Below are 16,846 nucleotides of genomic sequence, written 5' to 3'. Positions count from 1 at the left end.
TTATTTCTAATCATTTTTGTTCTTATAAGCTGTAGAAAATTCAAATTTATTTTAGATTCATGATAGCTGTAACCAAATCACATCATAATTATTTGACAGTTCTTTTCCGTACTTTTAACATTTTATTCGAATATTTATGTAAGATAAAACAATCTATTCATGTGAAAGTAAATTTATTTCTTTTAATGTCATCATTGCATTTATTATATAGCATTATTATCTTACTATAAGCAGTGCTATTTCCACAATATATTTCAGTGTTATTTTTCATTTTACGAGGAACCGATTAATGTTTTTGGAAACAACAGATTAATAGCTTTTATACTCTAACCAGGAAAAAAAATGCAAAGTGAGGTAATATTGCTCTAGGATGTTTCTTCCAATGGCCTTTCACTTCTTCACTTTACATTCATACTTCGCTTTCTTTTTTCCTTTTCTGTCTCTTTCTCTTTATTCACTTTTATTTTTCTTATTCTATTTCTCTTTTTGTTTTCTCTACCTTTTTGCCTTTTGAGAATATAGCAAATAACTCATGCTAAATAACATGTATTCGTTATTTATTTATACTTATGGAAGAATCTATTATATTAAAATGTGAACGTTGTCTAAAGTTTCAAGTAGAATCACACATGAGACTTATTTAACCCACAAAGTAATGTTTTTATATTGTGATCACAGCTCAAGCGAATATAGTTTATTTAGTGTGGATGTAAATTCAACACACGTGAATAGTATTATCATTAAAAACACATTCAAATAACTTAAGAATTTAAAACCGAAGAAAATAATTAATTGGGGGATATGAAGAACGGGGCGTGGGATAGCACCGACGGCGAACGGGGCGGAGTGATGAGAATTGAAGAGAAGCCTCGTCGGTGAGTCACGAGTATATAGCCTTAACTAGACTCATGTGAAACCGGCTACTTTTTTTCCTGTCTTACCACACGTGTCCCTCTTTTGGGCCCATCTTTGCCCCACTCTTCATCTCTCTTTCTTTTCCCCAAATTCTTGAAACATTTTCAAGAATGAAAACATATTTGGTAACTGTCTTTTGTATGCTAGAAACTTGAAACAAAAGAACCAACAATGTGAACCCTGAACCATAAATCATAAAATGTGCCAACCCGCATGTTGGCCAGGGTGTAAATTCTCAAATGTCCCCGAGTTGAATTCACTCAAACAAAATTGTTGTGCATTTAGTCACTGAAAGTTTTGGATTTTAATGCCCAAGGTAAGCTTGTTGGAAGTTCATGCCAAAACAACACATTATGTCAATCCACTATAACTATAGCTCACTTTTCCAACTTTATTCCATGGAAATTAATAAAATTGGAGCTACATAGATACATACATACCAATTGTTCCCTCGTAAGTACTTTGTATTTGTGAAAGATAGTTCTCTCTTCTTTTTAGATGTCTTAGAAGTTGTTTTATAACTGTGACATATCATTGTCTTTCTTCTTTTTAGCTGTCGTAGGAGTTTTAATGGAGTTTAGCATCTCTACTTACTAGAGGAATGAATTCAAAATATTCGAGGCATGTTATGCACCACTCATAAGTGCATACCCACTTTGAATGTTTCAGTCTCGCTTATGATAAATTATTACGAATTTTTAATAGAATTGGATAAACACGAGCTTATAGCTTAGCCGTTTAGCCATTTCCTACAAACTATTAGGAAATCATTCATATACCTATATAGTAAAAACATTCGTTTCGTTTTATCTCATATAATTCATTGAAAATCTGACTAGAGGTGTATCCATTCATTCAGTGACATCATGTGTGATTGTATAAATACGATCATGCTTTACAATATTTGGGCTTTTTCTTTCTCATTTCTTGTATCCTGGAGTCTCTCATGCATTAGCAATCCAAGCCCGTTTCCCTGGACCCTTACGACCCATTATTCCCCTCATGCTTTAGTTTCATAAGTACGAAAGCTTTCACTATTTATTCAACGAAATAGTTCTTTCACATTGTCCTTTAATATTTTCTACTTTTTCGATTTAGACACTTGGTGGTGTAGAGCTTGTTTGACTTACGTTGTGACCTTTTTCATTTAGAAAGTGGTTGTATTGAAGTATGCGGTGATATATTTACTTAATATAATATTAACGTTTGACATAATTGTCTTAACTAATACAACAATTAACAAATGTATATAAGATTTTTTTTTTTGACTAAAGGCTTTCAATTAAAAACATAAACGATTACAAGATAAAGTTACAAAACCTTAGAGTTTGGTAAAGTTTGCATGAAACACATTTCATGATAAGTTAAGTCTCAAACCATAATTAAACACATTTCATGTATATAAGATTTGAGTAATAGTTTATGATATATTTTGGATCTTTCTAACATAGACACGAATTGCTTTCGCTTAATTTAAAGTTTACAGTCTCCATGTGAATAAATTCTTGAAAGGTAAACGAAAAAATAGTAAAAGGTGACTTGTTGGTCCATCATTCATAAATTACTAACCTGTCGATATTCATGCATGAGAAAGGTGACTTATTGGTCATGGTATTGACTATTGAGGAGGGTGATCAAGTCCGTTCGCCGGTTTACTTTCGCCCATCGTTTCAATCATCATGCACAAAATGATTTTGGCAACGCAATCTTTTCCAAGTATAAGTATATTTTCTGTTATTGTCTATCCAAATACAAGTCGTCCTCATGTCTAAAATACAAATAAAAGAAAGTCAAAAGACAAAACAGATATATGCCTTGAAGAAAACGTTTAGTTTAGGTACTTAACTTGATGGTTAGGCACAATGTTTACAAAGTGCTAATCACAAATATAAGAAAAAATTGTGCCATCTCACCTTTATTAATTTCTTTAAATGGATTAGTTATATTTTTCACTTGAGCCATGCGATTCCTATCTCCGATAAATTGTGAATATGGATATCGGTGGTATCATAGGAGATTGAGAATTAAGTGGACGATCTTCGTCCTCGGTCATTCTCTTGATTTCTTGGACTTTCTTGGATCTTCATGGTTGCAAATTGAAATTGTAGTCCTTCGATCTTCTCGTTGAGCTCGGCATAAAGTTCATGTAACTTGCTCTCAATCAACTTTTGCATCGCTTTGGCCTTCTCTTTTTCTTCAAGGAGCTCTTAGAATAGTATTCTGATTTACTACGTGGTTGGTAGCTTGTCTAAATATGATGGGCCGTGCTCATTTAAATTGGTGTGTCGTTATGTTTCCACAGCCTCGACCTCAAATGTATAGTCGGATGCTTTCTACTTCAGTCACGTCCATTTATAACTAGCGGTTGTCTTCTGTGATAACCTTCCTTTTCAACAAAATGTTTCGTTAAGTTAATACTTAAAACCTAAAACGCTTGATTGATAGATTTATAAAATGTAACTGCAAATATTAAATTTGATAATACCAAATGTAACGCAAAAAATGATCATATACCGAAAGCCCCGGTAATCAGTTGTCCGGTGTAGGTGGGCCTTTGACGTGGTGGAGTCACTTTGAACACGTCACGTGTCTCCACGTAGGACGCAGCAGAAAATATTTTGTACATTGACTAAAATACCCTTCACACCAAACACCACCCAAGCACAAAGACTTTGAAAAGCTTCTTTCATGTCGAGTTTCTCTTCCTGAAACTCTGCCTCTCTCTCTCTATCGTTATTCTAACGTCTCCTAAACATCAACATCACTATTGGCGTAACAAGTTAGTCGTACTTAATCATTCGTTAATGGCGACAGCATCATCTGTAACATCTCCACAACATTCGTCTTGTTTCTCAAGATTCCGTCGCGATCCGGCAGCAAACCGGGAAACCCTTCTGAGTTTTGGGTTACGTTCCAGACATAACCAGATTCGATGTGAGAGTTTACGTTCCTCGTCGGAAAGCCGTGTGACAAGAAGAGGTGAAGCGGTGGTGACGGCGGCAAAGAAGAGACATCAGTCGCCGGAAAGATGCGCTGCGGAGGGAATACTTATCGGTGGAGGAGAGGTGGAGGTGGCAAGGGAGGTGGGGACGTTGATACCGGAGAGGATGAAAGTAGTGATGTTGACGGCGTGCATGATGTGTCTTTGTAACGCCGACAGAGTTGTGATGTCTGTAGCGGTGGTTCCACTCGCCGAGAAGCTTGGCTGGTCGAGTTCTTTTTTAGGGGTAGTTCAGGTATTTTCTTAATCTCCTATAATTAACTCCCCCTAATTACATTCTTGATCCGCGAATCTGTAAGCAATCAACTTGACAAAAATAAATGAAGATGTCAAGATTTGATTTCCCCATATGTGTAAACATATTTAATATGGGACCAGTTTATAATCGTCCGCAAAATCAATTTTATAAAGATACATGACATTTTCACACATATTAAAAAAATAACTTGCAATAAAATAAAATAAATCTAAAATATATAAACTGTAATGCACCAAGATTAGGTGGTTTAAAGAAATAATTGGTTGCATTTAAGGATTTTTAAAATATTAATATATATATATATATACATATAATAGTAGGAAAAATGGAGTAGTTGTTGAGAACAATGGTAGGTGCGTTACTTTGAGCGGCAAGCGTAAAGAAGGCTTGACGTTATGTGAAAGTGAGACTTTTATCACCAAAACGTTTGTGGTAAGGGTCACGTCGACTTCCCTTTTCTTCTGAGTTTCTGTTTGGCTTCAAACCTAAAAATCCAATTCTTTTCCATTTGATTTCATTCAAATGCAAACTAAAATTTTAATTTCTATTACCTACATTTCCTCATTTATTAGAGCATGAGCATCGCTGAGTTTTTATGAAAGTATCTCACCAATAAAAAACAATGATAGACTTAGACATTTGTGAGAAACTCCCTCAACACATAACAACTTTGTAATGGTTTATTATTTTTTAATACTGAAATATATTGGTGAGAAACCATATAAGTTTCGCACTACTAATGATTCTCTTAGGGTTATTTTCTTTTTGTAAACTTGTCTTTCTTGTTAACCTCAAACCAACGGAGTCCTTGATCAGTTCGCTATGTTGTTTTTTTCTCCATCAAACAATCATAACCCATAGCTTATTATATAGAAGAAACCAATCTAGTGATCAAGGTTTGGCTAACACTAACTTGTTAGGTTTCTGCTAACACGTGACGTATTAAGTTTTGGCTAACATTAACATATAAGTTTTTTTTTCCTAATATGGATTGAAACTTATTATTTTGCAGTCCTCCTTTTTATGGGGTTACATTTTTTCATCGGTTATTGGAGGAGCATTGGTGGATCGTTATGGAGGAAAAAGAGTATTGGCCTGGGGAGTCGCATTGTGGTCTTTTGCCACTCTACTCACTCCTTGGGCAGCCGCACACTCGACCGTAGCCTTATTGTGCGTCCGAGCCTTCTTTGGTCTCGCTGAAGGTGTTGCAATGCCCTCCATGACTACTCTTCTCTCTAGGTAACTGAAAATGTTTTTTTTTTAACTATGTGATTACTTTTGAACATATTCTTGTAAACCGCAAACGCATAAATTGGAATTTGACTCAGGTGGTTCCCCATGGATGAACGAGCGAGTGCGGTTGGTATATCGATGGCAGGGTTTCACATGGGAAACGTCGTGGGACTTTTGTTGACACCGCTCATGTTATCTTCTATAGGAATCTCTGGTCCATTCATTCTTTTTGCGTCCTTAGGTCTATTGTGGGTGTCCACTTGGGCAAGCGGCGTTACAAACAACCCTCAGGACAGTCCTTTCATCACTAGGTCAGAGCTGAGGCAAATCCAGGCTGGGAAACCGGTTCACCATCCGACCAGTTCAAGCAAGCCTAACCCATCTTTGCGCCTTCTTTTGTCGAAGTTGCCTACTTGGGCAATCATTTTCGCTAATGTGACTAACAATTGGGTGAGTTTGAGTTTGATAGTTTCTTTTGTTACATCAATGCCTTGTCTTTTTTTTTTTGTAATAAACTCATAAGGTTTTGGTTAGTTGTTCACAGGGATACTTTGTTCTTCTCTCATGGATGCCTGTTTACTTCCAGACGGTAAGTAGTTATTAATGATTCTATGTTTTGATTCGAATATGAACTGAAAATATGATGTTTTATATTGATGTTCACAGGTGTTTAACGTGAACTTGAAGCAAGCGGCATGGTTCAGCGCTCTTCCATGGGCCACAATGGCGGTCTCGGGATACTTTGCTGGCTCAGCATCAGACTTCTTGATCAGAACTGGTCACTCTGTGACCTCTGTCCGAAAGATCATGCAGGTGATTATCAAAAGTGCAATATGTTATAACTTCCAACATTCTAACAGAATGTCTCGGCCTTTATTGTCAGTCTATCGGATTTATGGGTCCGGGGTTGTCTCTGCTATGCCTCAACTACGCAAAATCACCTTCTTGCGCAGCGATTCTCATGACCGTTGCATTGAGCTTGAGTTCCTTTAGCCAAGCCGGGTTCCTCCTCAATATGCAAGTACGTTAATAACAACTCTTAGCATTTCACCATTTTGGGATAATCTTTAATCTCACAACATCGTTGGTTTCTCTTTGTGTCAACAGGACATCGCACCGGAATATGCTGGTTTCTTGCACGGTAAATGTTAATATATGGTGAATCTTGCTTCATGTTTTATTATAGTTTCTTGCTTAAAAAGTTAGGGGTTTTGTTATTGGTGTGTGAGGCAGGTATTTCAAATTGTGCGGGTACGTTGGCTGCGATCGTTAGTACAATAGGGACGGGCTACTTCGTGCAGTGGCTCGGTTCCTTCCAGGCGTTTTTGACGGTAACGGCGTTTCTTTACTTTGCAACGACCGTGTTTTGGATCCTTTTTGCCACCGGAGAACGAGTCTTTTAGATCCAATTGCAACAGGCTATCCTTATAAATTTACAGAGCAATATGATACCAGAAAAAAAATACCGACCAAAGATACAAATGATTGTTTTTTTTTTCTGGAAGATAATATATTTTTGTACGTTGTTTTTCCTGTTATCTGATAAAAACTTCAAAATATAATTGTATTTAGCTTAATTCATACTCTATTTAGAGTAAATAAATAAAATGATGAATATGATTATTTTAGTTTTGAAATAATCATATTTTGTTCTATTTGTGAATTAAAAATGATATATGATGGGAGAAATATTTTATTCTAAAGACTAAAATGAAGTTTGAAGTGGGATTATAAATTATTAAATCATTGCAACTTATGTTAAAAATCTACATGATATTACTAAAACAAACTTGATTTAAGAGTGTTGGATTCTCATTACAGACTCTTTTAGGAAAAAAAACCACAAGAAGAAACTATGCAATGGTAAAAAAAAAACTATGCGATTTACTAGTAATTGAGAGCTGTGGTAATTTTAGAAAGTTAAAAGAAATTACAAAATATTGTATTTACATGTGGATGATTGGTTGAGATGAAGCTTCAAAAAATTTCATGTAGTTTGATCAGTAAAATTTTGAACTATAAATATATTTTTGTATCAATAAAAATTAAATGAAAAACGTAAAATAAAGGTTAAATTGTAATTGTAAATTTTTTCTGTAAAAATTAATCTTCAGTGAATAAAAATATAGCTTAATATTAATTATAATATAAATTTTATTAGATATAGTTTTAAGGAAAGTTAAACCTTGATTGGTTTAAAACCGTAAATAAATTTTTGGACACCATTATCTTTAGACAAAGTAAAAAATTTACAAAAGTCAAATTATTATTTTTTATTATTACATCGAATTAAATTGCCAAGCTGAGCTGTACTTGACTGTGCACGGACAGATCTGTTTCTTCATCACCAAAATGAAAGAGATCGCCGCCGATGAGACCTTCTTCCGCTACTGCGTCCTAACACTAATCTTCTCGGGCCCACCAACCGCCGTCGCTCTCAAATTCCTCCAAGCTCCTTACGGCAAACACAACCGTTCCGGATGGGGCCCCACTTTATCTCCCCCGCTCGCTTGGTTCCTCATGGAGAGCCCCACCTTATGGCTCACGCTCCTCCTCTTCCCCTTTGGCCGCCACTCTCACAATCCCAAATCTCTCCTCCTCTTCTCACCTTACCTCCTCCATTACTTCCACCGCACAGTCATCTACCCTCTCCGCCTCCTCCGCAGCTCCTCCTCTGCTAAAACGGGCTTTCCGATGAGCATCGCCGCCATGGCTTTCACCTTTAATCTCCTCAACGCCTATATCCAGGTAACGATGTATCTGATTCCGGTTTAGTAAAACTATCACTTTGTACCGGTTTAAAATTTTACAATTCTTTTGGTTTATTCATGACCAGGCGAGGTACGTTTCTCATTACAAGAACGACTACGAAGACGGAGTTTGGTTCTGGTTGCGGTTTGTTATCGGTACGGTGGTTTTCGTAACCGGTATGTGGATTAACATCACGTCGGACCGGACTCTGGTACGATTGAAGAAAGAGAACCGGGGAGGTTATGTGATACCGAGAGGAGGCTTGTTCGAGTTTGTAAGCTGTCCGAATTACTTTGGAGAGGTGGTTGAGTGGTTGGGCTGGGCTGTAATGACTTGGTCTTGGGCCGGAGTTGGGTTTTTCCTATACACGTGTTCCAACTTGATCCCGCGCGCACGTGCGAGCCACGTATGGTACGGTGAGAAGTTTAAGGACGAGTACCCCAAGACTCGGAAAGCTGTTATTCCTTTTGTGTTCTGAAAATATTTATGTTCCGGTTTAGTTTTATTTATGTTTGGTGTACTACAAGAGTGCTAAAATGTGTATCATTTAGACCAAACTATTAATATATCAAGGTTTTAACATAAGAGTGAAGAGTGTTATATATGTCATGTAAAGACTCTAAGAGACATAGCTAGTGTTCTAATGAAATAAGACATCAAATAACTAAATGAATCCAAAGACCAGAATAAATCAAATGGTTATTTTTTTTTTAAATGGTTGTGTGGTGATGACTTATAAGATGTAAACTAGGGCATCTCTTAGTAGCTTTGTTTACCAAATGGAGAATGCGTGTGTGATACGCTATATTACTTTAGGTAAAATTTCATACAACTACAAAGGCGCTAGAAGAACCAGAGAAGCTTGTAATGGCACCAAACAGCGACTTCGAAGCTCCGTAATGTCTTAATCTGTAAACTCCAGCCACCGCAGACTCCGGTATCCTCCACTCCACCGTGGCTTGGCTCTCAGGGCTAAGCTTCACCTGTCTCGACCACTTAAACTTCACACTGAAGTCATCATCGTCATACACTGGGACCCACTTCCCTCCGTCGCGCAGCATCTCCACCACAGCGAAAGATCCCTCCGTCATCAGGTCGTTACGTGGACACCCCGACCAAAACGTCGCGTTGACTTGTTGACCTCTCCTGAACGTTGACTTGGGAGGCACGTCTGCTTTAACGTCACCGAAGTCGACTCCCAAAGGAGTAGAGTCAACGACCACAGGGGCTAGTAAGCTGATCTGTTTGTCTAGAAGGTCGGGTGGTTGGGGCCCACTCGGGAGTGTTTGACCGTTGACTAAAGCTGTGGCTAGTTTCTTGAACTCTTGGATGTAAGCAGTGAGTGTGTGAGGACCGTATAGCGTTGAAGCTCCCTCGTATCTTTGAACCTCGTACTCTTCGAAAGTGGTGATGTATTGAGAATACGTGTTGGTGAGACCTGCGATTACGACGTGAAGGTTGTTGCCAAACTCCTTGCTGTCCAAAGAGATTAGAAATGACTTCACAGCGTCACGGAGACGCCTTCCAGCCATTGTTGTGAACTCTGTGTCCATAGATTCAGAACTCAGCGTTTTGATCAACTAAAGTATACACTGGAGAGTGTAAATGACATACCTCCAGGGACACTAAGGATGACTAGTTGACCAATGCGAAGCATCTGAACGGGGAGAATTGAAGGCTGCACGGTTCAAGCAATTAACAAAACGTCAATCATCTTTAGCTTCCAATGTTCTAAATTTTGGTTTAGCAAATCGGTCATAGCTAAAATGATTTCTTAAAATCCTATTTATGCAAATCAAATCGGTTTAAATCATTACCGGTGTAAAACAATTTTACTCGATCTAAATTAGTCTAAATATTTCAAATAAAGCAAAAATATTAATGTAAATCTACAAATTTGTCTAATGTCTTCCTTTTATCTAATTCTTATAAATATAAAAATAAATCAATAATTCATTGATAACTAGGTTCTATCTAGACTTTGAATAAACTAGTCGTTAGTCCTCTACAAAGCGCCTAACTACCTCTAGCGATTTTTGAACATAGATAACGTCAAATAAAAATCAGTTTTCAGGAAACAGATGATAGAGCCACTCACCGCCCAGTCATATGGTGTCTTCATCTCACCAGTGTCAAGTAAAATAGGTTTTGGTTTCTGACACTGAACCTGTTCCGGACCAGGAGTTCTCAATACGTTCCTCACTAATCTCCAAAAGGCATTACCCTTAAGGAAGCAGATTCTTTGTGTTAGAGAAAAGAAAGATTCAGACAAAGATGATAGTCTTAACAAGCTTTAGTTATACCTTATCATCTCCTTGTTTGAAATCAAAAGCACCAGGACCATCAGTCGTTCCAGCAGCAAAACCAAACCCCATTGCAGCTGGACATGTCTTCACCGTCTCAGATCCACCACCACCTGCTATAGGAACAGTAACTTCAAGATTCGAGAAATCTACATAAGCATGTTGGTAACCAACTTTCCCTTGCAGCTTCTCAGTAGCTTTGTTGAATAGTCCCACTGCCATTTTGAATTGCTTTTCTCCAATGATACGTGTACTCTCAAACTCATCAGGGTACCCGGGGCCACGTCCATAGCACAGCTCGTTCTTCCCATTGCAAGTACTGTGATTGAAATCACAAGGCAGTCCCGTGTCGATGCAAAACGCGCCAAGAGTGTTTGGACTCACATCACCACAGTTTGACTGACAGAAGGCAGAAACGAATGTACGCTTTGAAGCCTTCCTTACTCGTATCTTAGCATCAAGAGACTGTCCTTTAGATGACTTATAAGAAGCTGCAATGTCCAAAAGCCTGCTGTCTGAAAAGAGAAATCACTTGTCATAAACTTGCCACATTAAGTAACTAAAAAGGAAAGTAGTTTGCCTAGACTCACGGTTAGTGTTCAGATCAGAAACAATGGTAGATACTCGCCGAGGGATTTTACTTGAAACCTTCTGACCATTCTCAAACCAGTCCTCCATGAAACGCGCTGCCGCGCCTTTGTTATCACCACTTATCAAAGAGTTAGTCCTGCTCATGGAAGTCCCATGAGTTGCAAACCAGTTAAAGCTACCAATAGGTCCCAACTGTGAATCAACAAACTTGAGTAGCGTCATCTCTTTATCAACATTGTACTTGTATCTACTCCTCTCAGCTTCAGGATTGTTCAGATAAGAGCTAGGACTTCTGTTAACACCAGCATCCAAAAGATCACCTAATCATCAACCCACACACACAAAGTGGTTTATATTTTTATTTTTTCGATTATATTTTTATTTTTTCGTAATTCCTCCATGCCCGAAACCACAACATCTAATATTAGTTTTGTCTTATTGGGGACCTCTGACACAATGGCCAGATCTTTTTAAGTGGTTTAACTAAAAGGAAGAGACTCTGATCCTAAGAGAGGGTTTCTACTTTTACCTTTGTTGACATAGACAGAACCAGGACGTAGGCTTTGGTGAGCTTGGATGATGGTTTGCTCAATGCCATCAACGAGGACGTCAAAAGACTGACGAACGAATCCAAGAGAGGTGACAATGTAAGTAACATACTGAAGATAACCTCCAGGTCCAGCATGAGTGTGAATCCCACTTATAGCCACGTTCTTCTCTGTGTAAAGATCACCATATCTAACAAAAAAAATGAACAAGACTTTTTAACAAAGATTGTACAAAACACTCTGGTTAGAGATCATTATACTTTTGTCGTACGGTACCTTGCCTTGAGTCGCTCGAGAACTTTGATGGTAACGATCTGAGACGCCATACACGCGTCAAGATTCACAAACGCGACGCGTTTCCCCTGAGGCTCAGCGACGATGAAGGCACGAGCTCGGAGACGGAAGTGAATCCCCGAGGCGGTTTGATCGGAGTTAGCGTAGCCCATCATGTTGACGTCAGCTGCGGGACCGGTGATGTCATAGCTTCCGACACCGATTAAATACTCTGAAGACGAGTAAACAGCTCTGTCTAGAAGAAGAAGAAGAAAGAAAAGAAACTGAAATGGCACTGAGACAGCCATGGTTTGGTGAGCTTGAAGGGAGTGGAGAATAAATAGATTTGAGGAACTTAGAGGAGATTCACTGTGGACGCCATGGAAGATTGAAACTTTGCAAGAAGGTGAGTGGGAGAGTTAAGAGTTAGAAAATTCAAAATGCGGACAAGAGTGGATATGTCGGTTAGTGCTCTCACATTGGACCTTACACTCTGTCACAATAGAATTATGGTTTTCATATTATTATTTAAAAAGATAAGTTGATGATATGTCCCCATGTGATAGGCTTTGAACTTACTATGTGAATGTGTGTGTTTGTTTTCATAGACTTTACTTCCTTTGTGGTTTGCTTGTCTTGGCAAACAAACTTAATAATTTTCAATAACTTGACCTTTAATGTGCAATAATCATTCTGGGGTCAATCTTTGTCTTCACACGTGCTCTTTCAAAGAGGTGGGTGAAACTCTCAACCGTTTCACACGTAACACACCCATCCTATACGGATCCGACAAGAACAATGAAGTGGACTTTGAGTGGCTTTTGAAAGAATATGATTTTTTTTAATGCTTTTTCAGGTTTTGACAGGAATGATTATCACCAAGCAAGGTAAACAGTCACTGAGAGATACTTTGCTTGTAAACAGTCTCTTTGATATAAGTTTGCTTACTGATCTTCTCTTCTTTAAATGTAAGAAGATTAAGAAGACTGCTCTTCTAAATCTTTTTTGTTCGAAAAGATTAAAATAGAACATAAATATAAAAAGTATTCTCTTAGACAGATACAAAACACAAAATTTGTAAATACTTTTTCTTTGTTATGAGATAAGCGACCAAGTAAATAAAACGAATTCAAATAAAACAAGGTGGAGAGAGACTCTTCAATTGGCTTTGTTGGCATAAGGCTTCTTCTTGGTGATGTCTTTCTTAGCTTTCAACTTGTCTGATCTTCCTGACTTCTTTTTCTCCTTCTTGTCGTTGTACATGTTTATCGCCTATATCACATTCAAATTCAACTGATTAGTATCAGATGCAAGAGACCAAAACTAGAGAGGAGAGAGCTGACAAGTTTTTTTTTTGGGTTTTACCTTTCCAACATTGAGGATCTCATGTGAATGCTTTGACAATAACTTGCCAAGTACTTTATTAGTCTGCTCTTTTTCCTCATCAACCCACCCATACCTTGGTACAACTGGTAAATACTGTAACAAAATAAACAAATTAGAAAAAGATCGATAAATTCACAGAAAAAAAAAAGTAAAAATTATGTGAATTACCTTGTGGTGTTTGCCTTGCTTCTTAGGAGGTTTTTCTCCAGGCAACTTCTTATCGAACTTTCCACCACTAGCTGTTGAAGTAGCAGCCAAACCTGCAACGTCTCCAAGTGCCTCCTTTCCAATCTTCTTTGGCTGAGCTTTGGTGCCTGATATGGGCAATCCGGTCACAGCTAGTTGGACATGGCTGCAAAAACAATGTATTTAAACCCATTTAGATCCATGTGACACGTCCTATGATACTATGAACTTGTAGTAATACTAATCGAATAAGTTGTTATATACCTTGGTAAAGCACCGGCTTTAGCAGCTGACTTAAGATTCTCTAGTCGGTTCTTTTCTTGCTTTCCGACTCTCTTCTTTTTATCATCCAGTCTCTTGGCAAAAGGATCTTCACCTGGCTCTGCAGTTAAGCCAAAAGAAATTGTAAATGCAACTCTACAATGTATTTGCCACAATAACTGCATGTATGGTTTCATTCAGAAACTAACAACATAGTCTATGTACTAAAAAGCAAAGATAAGAAAGTTTAAGACGTACCATCTGATGCCTTTGCCTCAATAATGGGGATATCATTATCATCGTTAACACGGTCGTAACCATGGCGACGCTTAAACTTATCAGTTGTTTCGTCGTACACAATCTTGTCCTTCTTTCGCTTTTGTATACCTAAGAAACATTACCAAAAAAAAAAAAACAATTTAGAACATAATAAACACTGAACAAAATCAAGCTTTTTATCCTCAAAACAAATAACTCAATCTCAGCTTTATACCTTTCTTGAGAGCAAACTCTTCCCACTTAGTAGGAGGCTTAGGCCTTGGAAGCTGGTAGAGAAAAAAAAAAGGAGAAGGTTTAACATCATCCATCACAGATAGTGTCTCATGAGACTGGTGATAAAGTGAAGAGTGCCAAAACAAGAAGAGCTTACATGTTTCTCTCTAGGAAGCTTGGTGGAAGGAGGAGGCAACTGGACAAGAGGGCCATCATTAGTCTCAGTAGAAGGAAGGTTGAAAAGAGTATCAGCTATTGCCTGAACAAGCTTTGTTCCTTCTGTAACACATTCCTTCACAAGCTCCTCCCTAATTTAAATTAAAGAAAACCAAACATCAAAAAAAAAACAGAACAAACTTAAACTTAACAAGCAAAAGGAAACAACTTTACAAGAAAAAATGCGACCTTTACTTCTCTTTTGTTCATCAATCGATAAGATTACAACAATTAAGCATACAACACACACATCTAATCAGTTCAATCAAGCCGCCGCCGAAGAGCTCAACGCGAGAGGAGAGAAAAGGACGAACCTTGAAGAAGGGGCGGAAGAGAAACGGTGGTTTGGATTGAAAGCAAGAAGATTGCCGACATCGATCTGGTAGGTTTGGTCCGTCTCCATGTCCATGTCTTTCTCGTCGCAGTGTTTGGAATTTGAGAGTGGAGGAAGAAAGACAAAAGGGACTTTCTTTTGTTTTTAGGGTTTTGCGGTTTTGAGTTAAACCTATCTCTCTCTCTCCTAATTTTAAATAAGACAAGGTAAAATTGTCTAAAATGTCCTTTTTATCTCTACGATTTTCGTTTAACCGAACCGGTCTGATCTGAGCTAAACCAAACCAAGATAATCAGTATGAGACCTGACTTGAATTATGTTACTGTTTCTATTCCTTCAAACTTACATTGGAAATGTAGAACTACACTTTTCGTGAGTCAAGAAAAAATGTTAGAATAACATTCTTCATGAAATAGAAAGAATATAGGGCTTATTTGTGATATAACCATAAAAAAAGTTAAATTAGTTTTGTAGAAAGAGGTTAGAGAGAGATAGGAAGAGAGAAGAGGAGAGAGAGGATGATTTTGGTTATATAATGAATTAGAGGTTTTTGTTTGGTTATACCACCTAATTTCCCAAGAATATAACCGAAAACTAAGGTGGGGGTATTCAATTTAAAAACTTAATTAAATTTGAATGAATCGAAGTGTCCATTAAATTTGTATGTTATTTAGTTATGTATTTCATCAATTCTTTTAATTTCTTGTGTTATTAGATTATTATTTTTTAAGTCATTCTACTAAAATATTCTAAATTCTAGCGTTATTCATTTCACTAATTTTATAATTCTATTAAATATTTGTGTTATTCAATTTTTGCGGATTTCATGGTCATTTTATTTAAAAAGAATTTAATGAAAACTTATTATAAAATGTAAAGAACCAATTCTTCAGATTTAAAGTAGGATTTGAAGATCATTTTTTATATAATTTATTTATTAGAAATGGACGTCAAAGTTGCTGATAAGTTATTGATATTGTAGATTTGGAAATGTAATGTTCGTTATGAAAATGACAGAAGTATATGTTTGTAATCCATATTACATGAAAGAAAAAAAATTATATTATCTCTACATCTTTATATAGTGATATGATACGTAACTAATTGGCTTTTTATTAATTTTTGTTAGTAAAGTTTTTATTCCACTTTGTAAAATGAATTTCTCTATCTACATGGTATAGAACTGATTATGAGTTTATTATGTTCATCAGTAAAAAAATTGGTCCTTGTTTGTGCATTTTTTTTAGACAAAAGTTCAAAAAAACATGAAATTTAAAGGAATTGGTTTCTATCAAGTTAAATTGTATTCCTTTAAAATCTAAAATGGAAAAATTTAGAAAAAACCTCATCAAATCATTTAAAATAATTCAAAATCTATTGTTTATATTTTCAATTGACTTTTTGAAATAAATTAAATTTTTGAATCCAATAGCACCCCCTAAAAATAGAATGAAACTGAACTAAAGGAAGAAAAAAAAAACTAATCTAAACTAACTTTTTTGAAAATTACAGATATTTTACTAAAAGTTGAATTTGAATCAAAATCTATATTACAAACCATCAAGTCAGTTACAAGAGCAAGAGAGTTGTCGCTAAGCTGAACCAAGACGTATGAAGAGAATGTGTTGATGTGACTGTGATCTCTGGCTCCGGCGTAAAGCGAGCTATGTGTTTCTGTTTTTTTTTTTCATTCAATCAATCAGTATCAAGAGCAAAAGAAGAATAACTAAGAAGAACCAGATTTATTTTCGCTTTACCTGTGAAATCGAAGTTGGCGGAGTTACCGCTAAGCTGAACCGAGACGTCTAGAGAGAATATGTTGATGCACTGCGATCACCAGCTCCAACGTGAGGCGAGATTTGTGTTCCAAACCAAACTATTTATGATCCAAATTTCAAAATGAAATTGAACTATAGTTAAAAATCATTTACCGATTTCACTATCTAAAGTAAAAAATTCATATAATTACTCAATTTCGTAGTTTTGGTAACATATACTACAATGTTATTTTTAACGAATTAAAAAGTGTCATTACCACCGTTTTTATATGACAACAACTAATTAGTCAAAAAAAATTTCAAAGTAACTCTTAATTTT

At 36.7% G+C, this 16,846-nt stretch overlaps 4 protein-coding genes across 4 annotated transcripts; 2 read left to right on the top strand and 2 right to left on the bottom strand.

Moving 5' to 3' along the window:
* Positions 1–3,603: 3,603 nt before the first annotated feature.
* LOC106450252 (probable anion transporter 3, chloroplastic) lies at positions 3,604–7,063 on the top strand. The gene is made up of 8 exons (XM_013891898.3): positions 3,604–4,151; positions 5,188–5,414; positions 5,504–5,858; positions 5,953–5,997; positions 6,075–6,221; positions 6,292–6,429; positions 6,516–6,549; positions 6,642–7,063. The coding sequence occupies exons 1-8, from the start codon at positions 3,720–3,722 to the stop codon at positions 6,809–6,811; spliced, it is 1,548 nt and encodes a 515-aa protein (XP_013747352.2). The 5' UTR covers positions 3,604–3,719; the 3' UTR covers positions 6,812–7,063.
* A 554-nt stretch (positions 7,064–7,617) lies between these two features.
* LOC106447426 (steroid 5-alpha-reductase DET2-like) lies at positions 7,618–8,744 on the top strand. The gene is made up of 2 exons (XM_013889347.3): positions 7,618–8,156; positions 8,245–8,744. The coding sequence occupies exons 1-2, from the start codon at positions 7,761–7,763 to the stop codon at positions 8,635–8,637; spliced, it is 789 nt and encodes a 262-aa protein (XP_013744801.2). The 5' UTR covers positions 7,618–7,760; the 3' UTR covers positions 8,638–8,744.
* Positions 8,745–8,846: 102 nt separating this feature from the next.
* LOC106447653 (neutral ceramidase 2) lies at positions 8,847–12,369 on the bottom strand. The gene is made up of 7 exons (XM_013889628.3): positions 11,878–12,369; positions 11,583–11,791; positions 11,053–11,373; positions 10,463–10,977; positions 10,258–10,383; positions 9,774–9,837; positions 8,847–9,702 (listed from the first exon to the last, which is right to left on the bottom strand). Exons 1-7 carry the CDS (start codon positions 12,180–12,182, stop codon positions 8,984–8,986), a joined length of 2,259 nt encoding a protein of 752 aa, XP_013745082.2. The 5' UTR covers positions 12,183–12,369; the 3' UTR covers positions 8,847–8,983.
* A 521-nt stretch (positions 12,370–12,890) lies between these two features.
* On the bottom strand, positions 12,891–14,964 carry LOC106447424 (ribosome biogenesis regulatory protein homolog). Its single transcript, XM_013889344.3, has 8 exons — positions 14,730–14,964; positions 14,357–14,507; positions 14,201–14,252; positions 13,966–14,094; positions 13,711–13,828; positions 13,429–13,612; positions 13,240–13,353; positions 12,891–13,146 (listed from the first exon to the last, which is right to left on the bottom strand). Exons 1-8 carry the CDS (start codon positions 14,822–14,824, stop codon positions 13,033–13,035), a joined length of 957 nt encoding a protein of 318 aa, XP_013744798.2. The 5' UTR covers positions 14,825–14,964; the 3' UTR covers positions 12,891–13,032.
* Between the last annotated feature and the right edge of the window lie 1,882 nt (positions 14,965–16,846).

Source organism: Brassica napus, chromosome A4, assembly GCF_020379485.1.
Source record: "Brassica napus cultivar Da-Ae chromosome A4, Da-Ae, whole genome shotgun sequence".
NCBI classification, from domain to species: domain Eukaryota; kingdom Viridiplantae; phylum Streptophyta; class Magnoliopsida; order Brassicales; family Brassicaceae; genus Brassica; species Brassica napus.
Note: the sequence above shows the minus strand (reverse complement) of the source record. Positions and strands in the feature narration are given on the sequence as shown.

What these genes read in the sequence shown, in the direction of transcription:
- LOC106447653 (XM_013889628.3), bottom strand. Translation starts at nt 12,182, where the DNA reads ATGGCTGTCTCAGTGCCATTTCAGTTTCTTTTCTTTCTTCTTCTTCTT. An exon ending in TCAAACAAGGAGATGATAAG is followed by an intron (nt 10,384 to 10,462) that starts GTATAACTAAAG and finishes TGCTTCCTTAAG; the next exon opens with GGTAATGCCTTTTGGAGATT. An exon ending in AGACACCATATGACTGGGCG is followed by an intron (nt 9,838 to 10,257) that starts GTGAGTGGCTCT and finishes TGAACCGTGCAG; the next exon opens with CCTTCAATTCTCCCCGTTCA.
- LOC106447424 (XM_013889344.3), bottom strand. Translation starts at nt 14,824, where the DNA reads ATGGACATGGAGACGGACCAAACCTACCAGATCGATGTCGGCAATCTT. An exon ending in AGCAAGGCAAACACCACAAG is followed by an intron (nt 13,354 to 13,428) that starts GTAATTCACATA and finishes ATTTTGTTACAG; the next exon opens with TATTTACCAGTTGTACCAAG. An exon ending in AGATCCTCAATGTTGGAAAG is followed by an intron (nt 13,147 to 13,239) that starts GTAAAACCCAAA and finishes AATGTGATATAG; the next exon opens with GCGATAAACATGTACAACGA.
- LOC106447426 (XM_013889347.3), top strand. Translation starts at nt 7,761, where the DNA reads ATGAAAGAGATCGCCGCCGATGAGACCTTCTTCCGCTACTGCGTCCTA. An exon ending in TCCTCAACGCCTATATCCAG is followed by an intron (nt 8,157 to 8,244) that starts GTAACGATGTAT and finishes ATTCATGACCAG; the next exon opens with GCGAGGTACGTTTCTCATTA.
- LOC106450252 (XM_013891898.3), top strand. Translation starts at nt 3,720, where the DNA reads ATGGCGACAGCATCATCTGTAACATCTCCACAACATTCGTCTTGTTTC. An exon ending in CTTTTTTAGGGGTAGTTCAG is followed by an intron (nt 4,152 to 5,187) that starts GTATTTTCTTAA and finishes ATTATTTTGCAG; the next exon opens with TCCTCCTTTTTATGGGGTTA. An exon ending in ATATGCTGGTTTCTTGCACG is followed by an intron (nt 6,550 to 6,641) that starts GTAAATGTTAAT and finishes TGTGTGAGGCAG; the next exon opens with GTATTTCAAATTGTGCGGGT.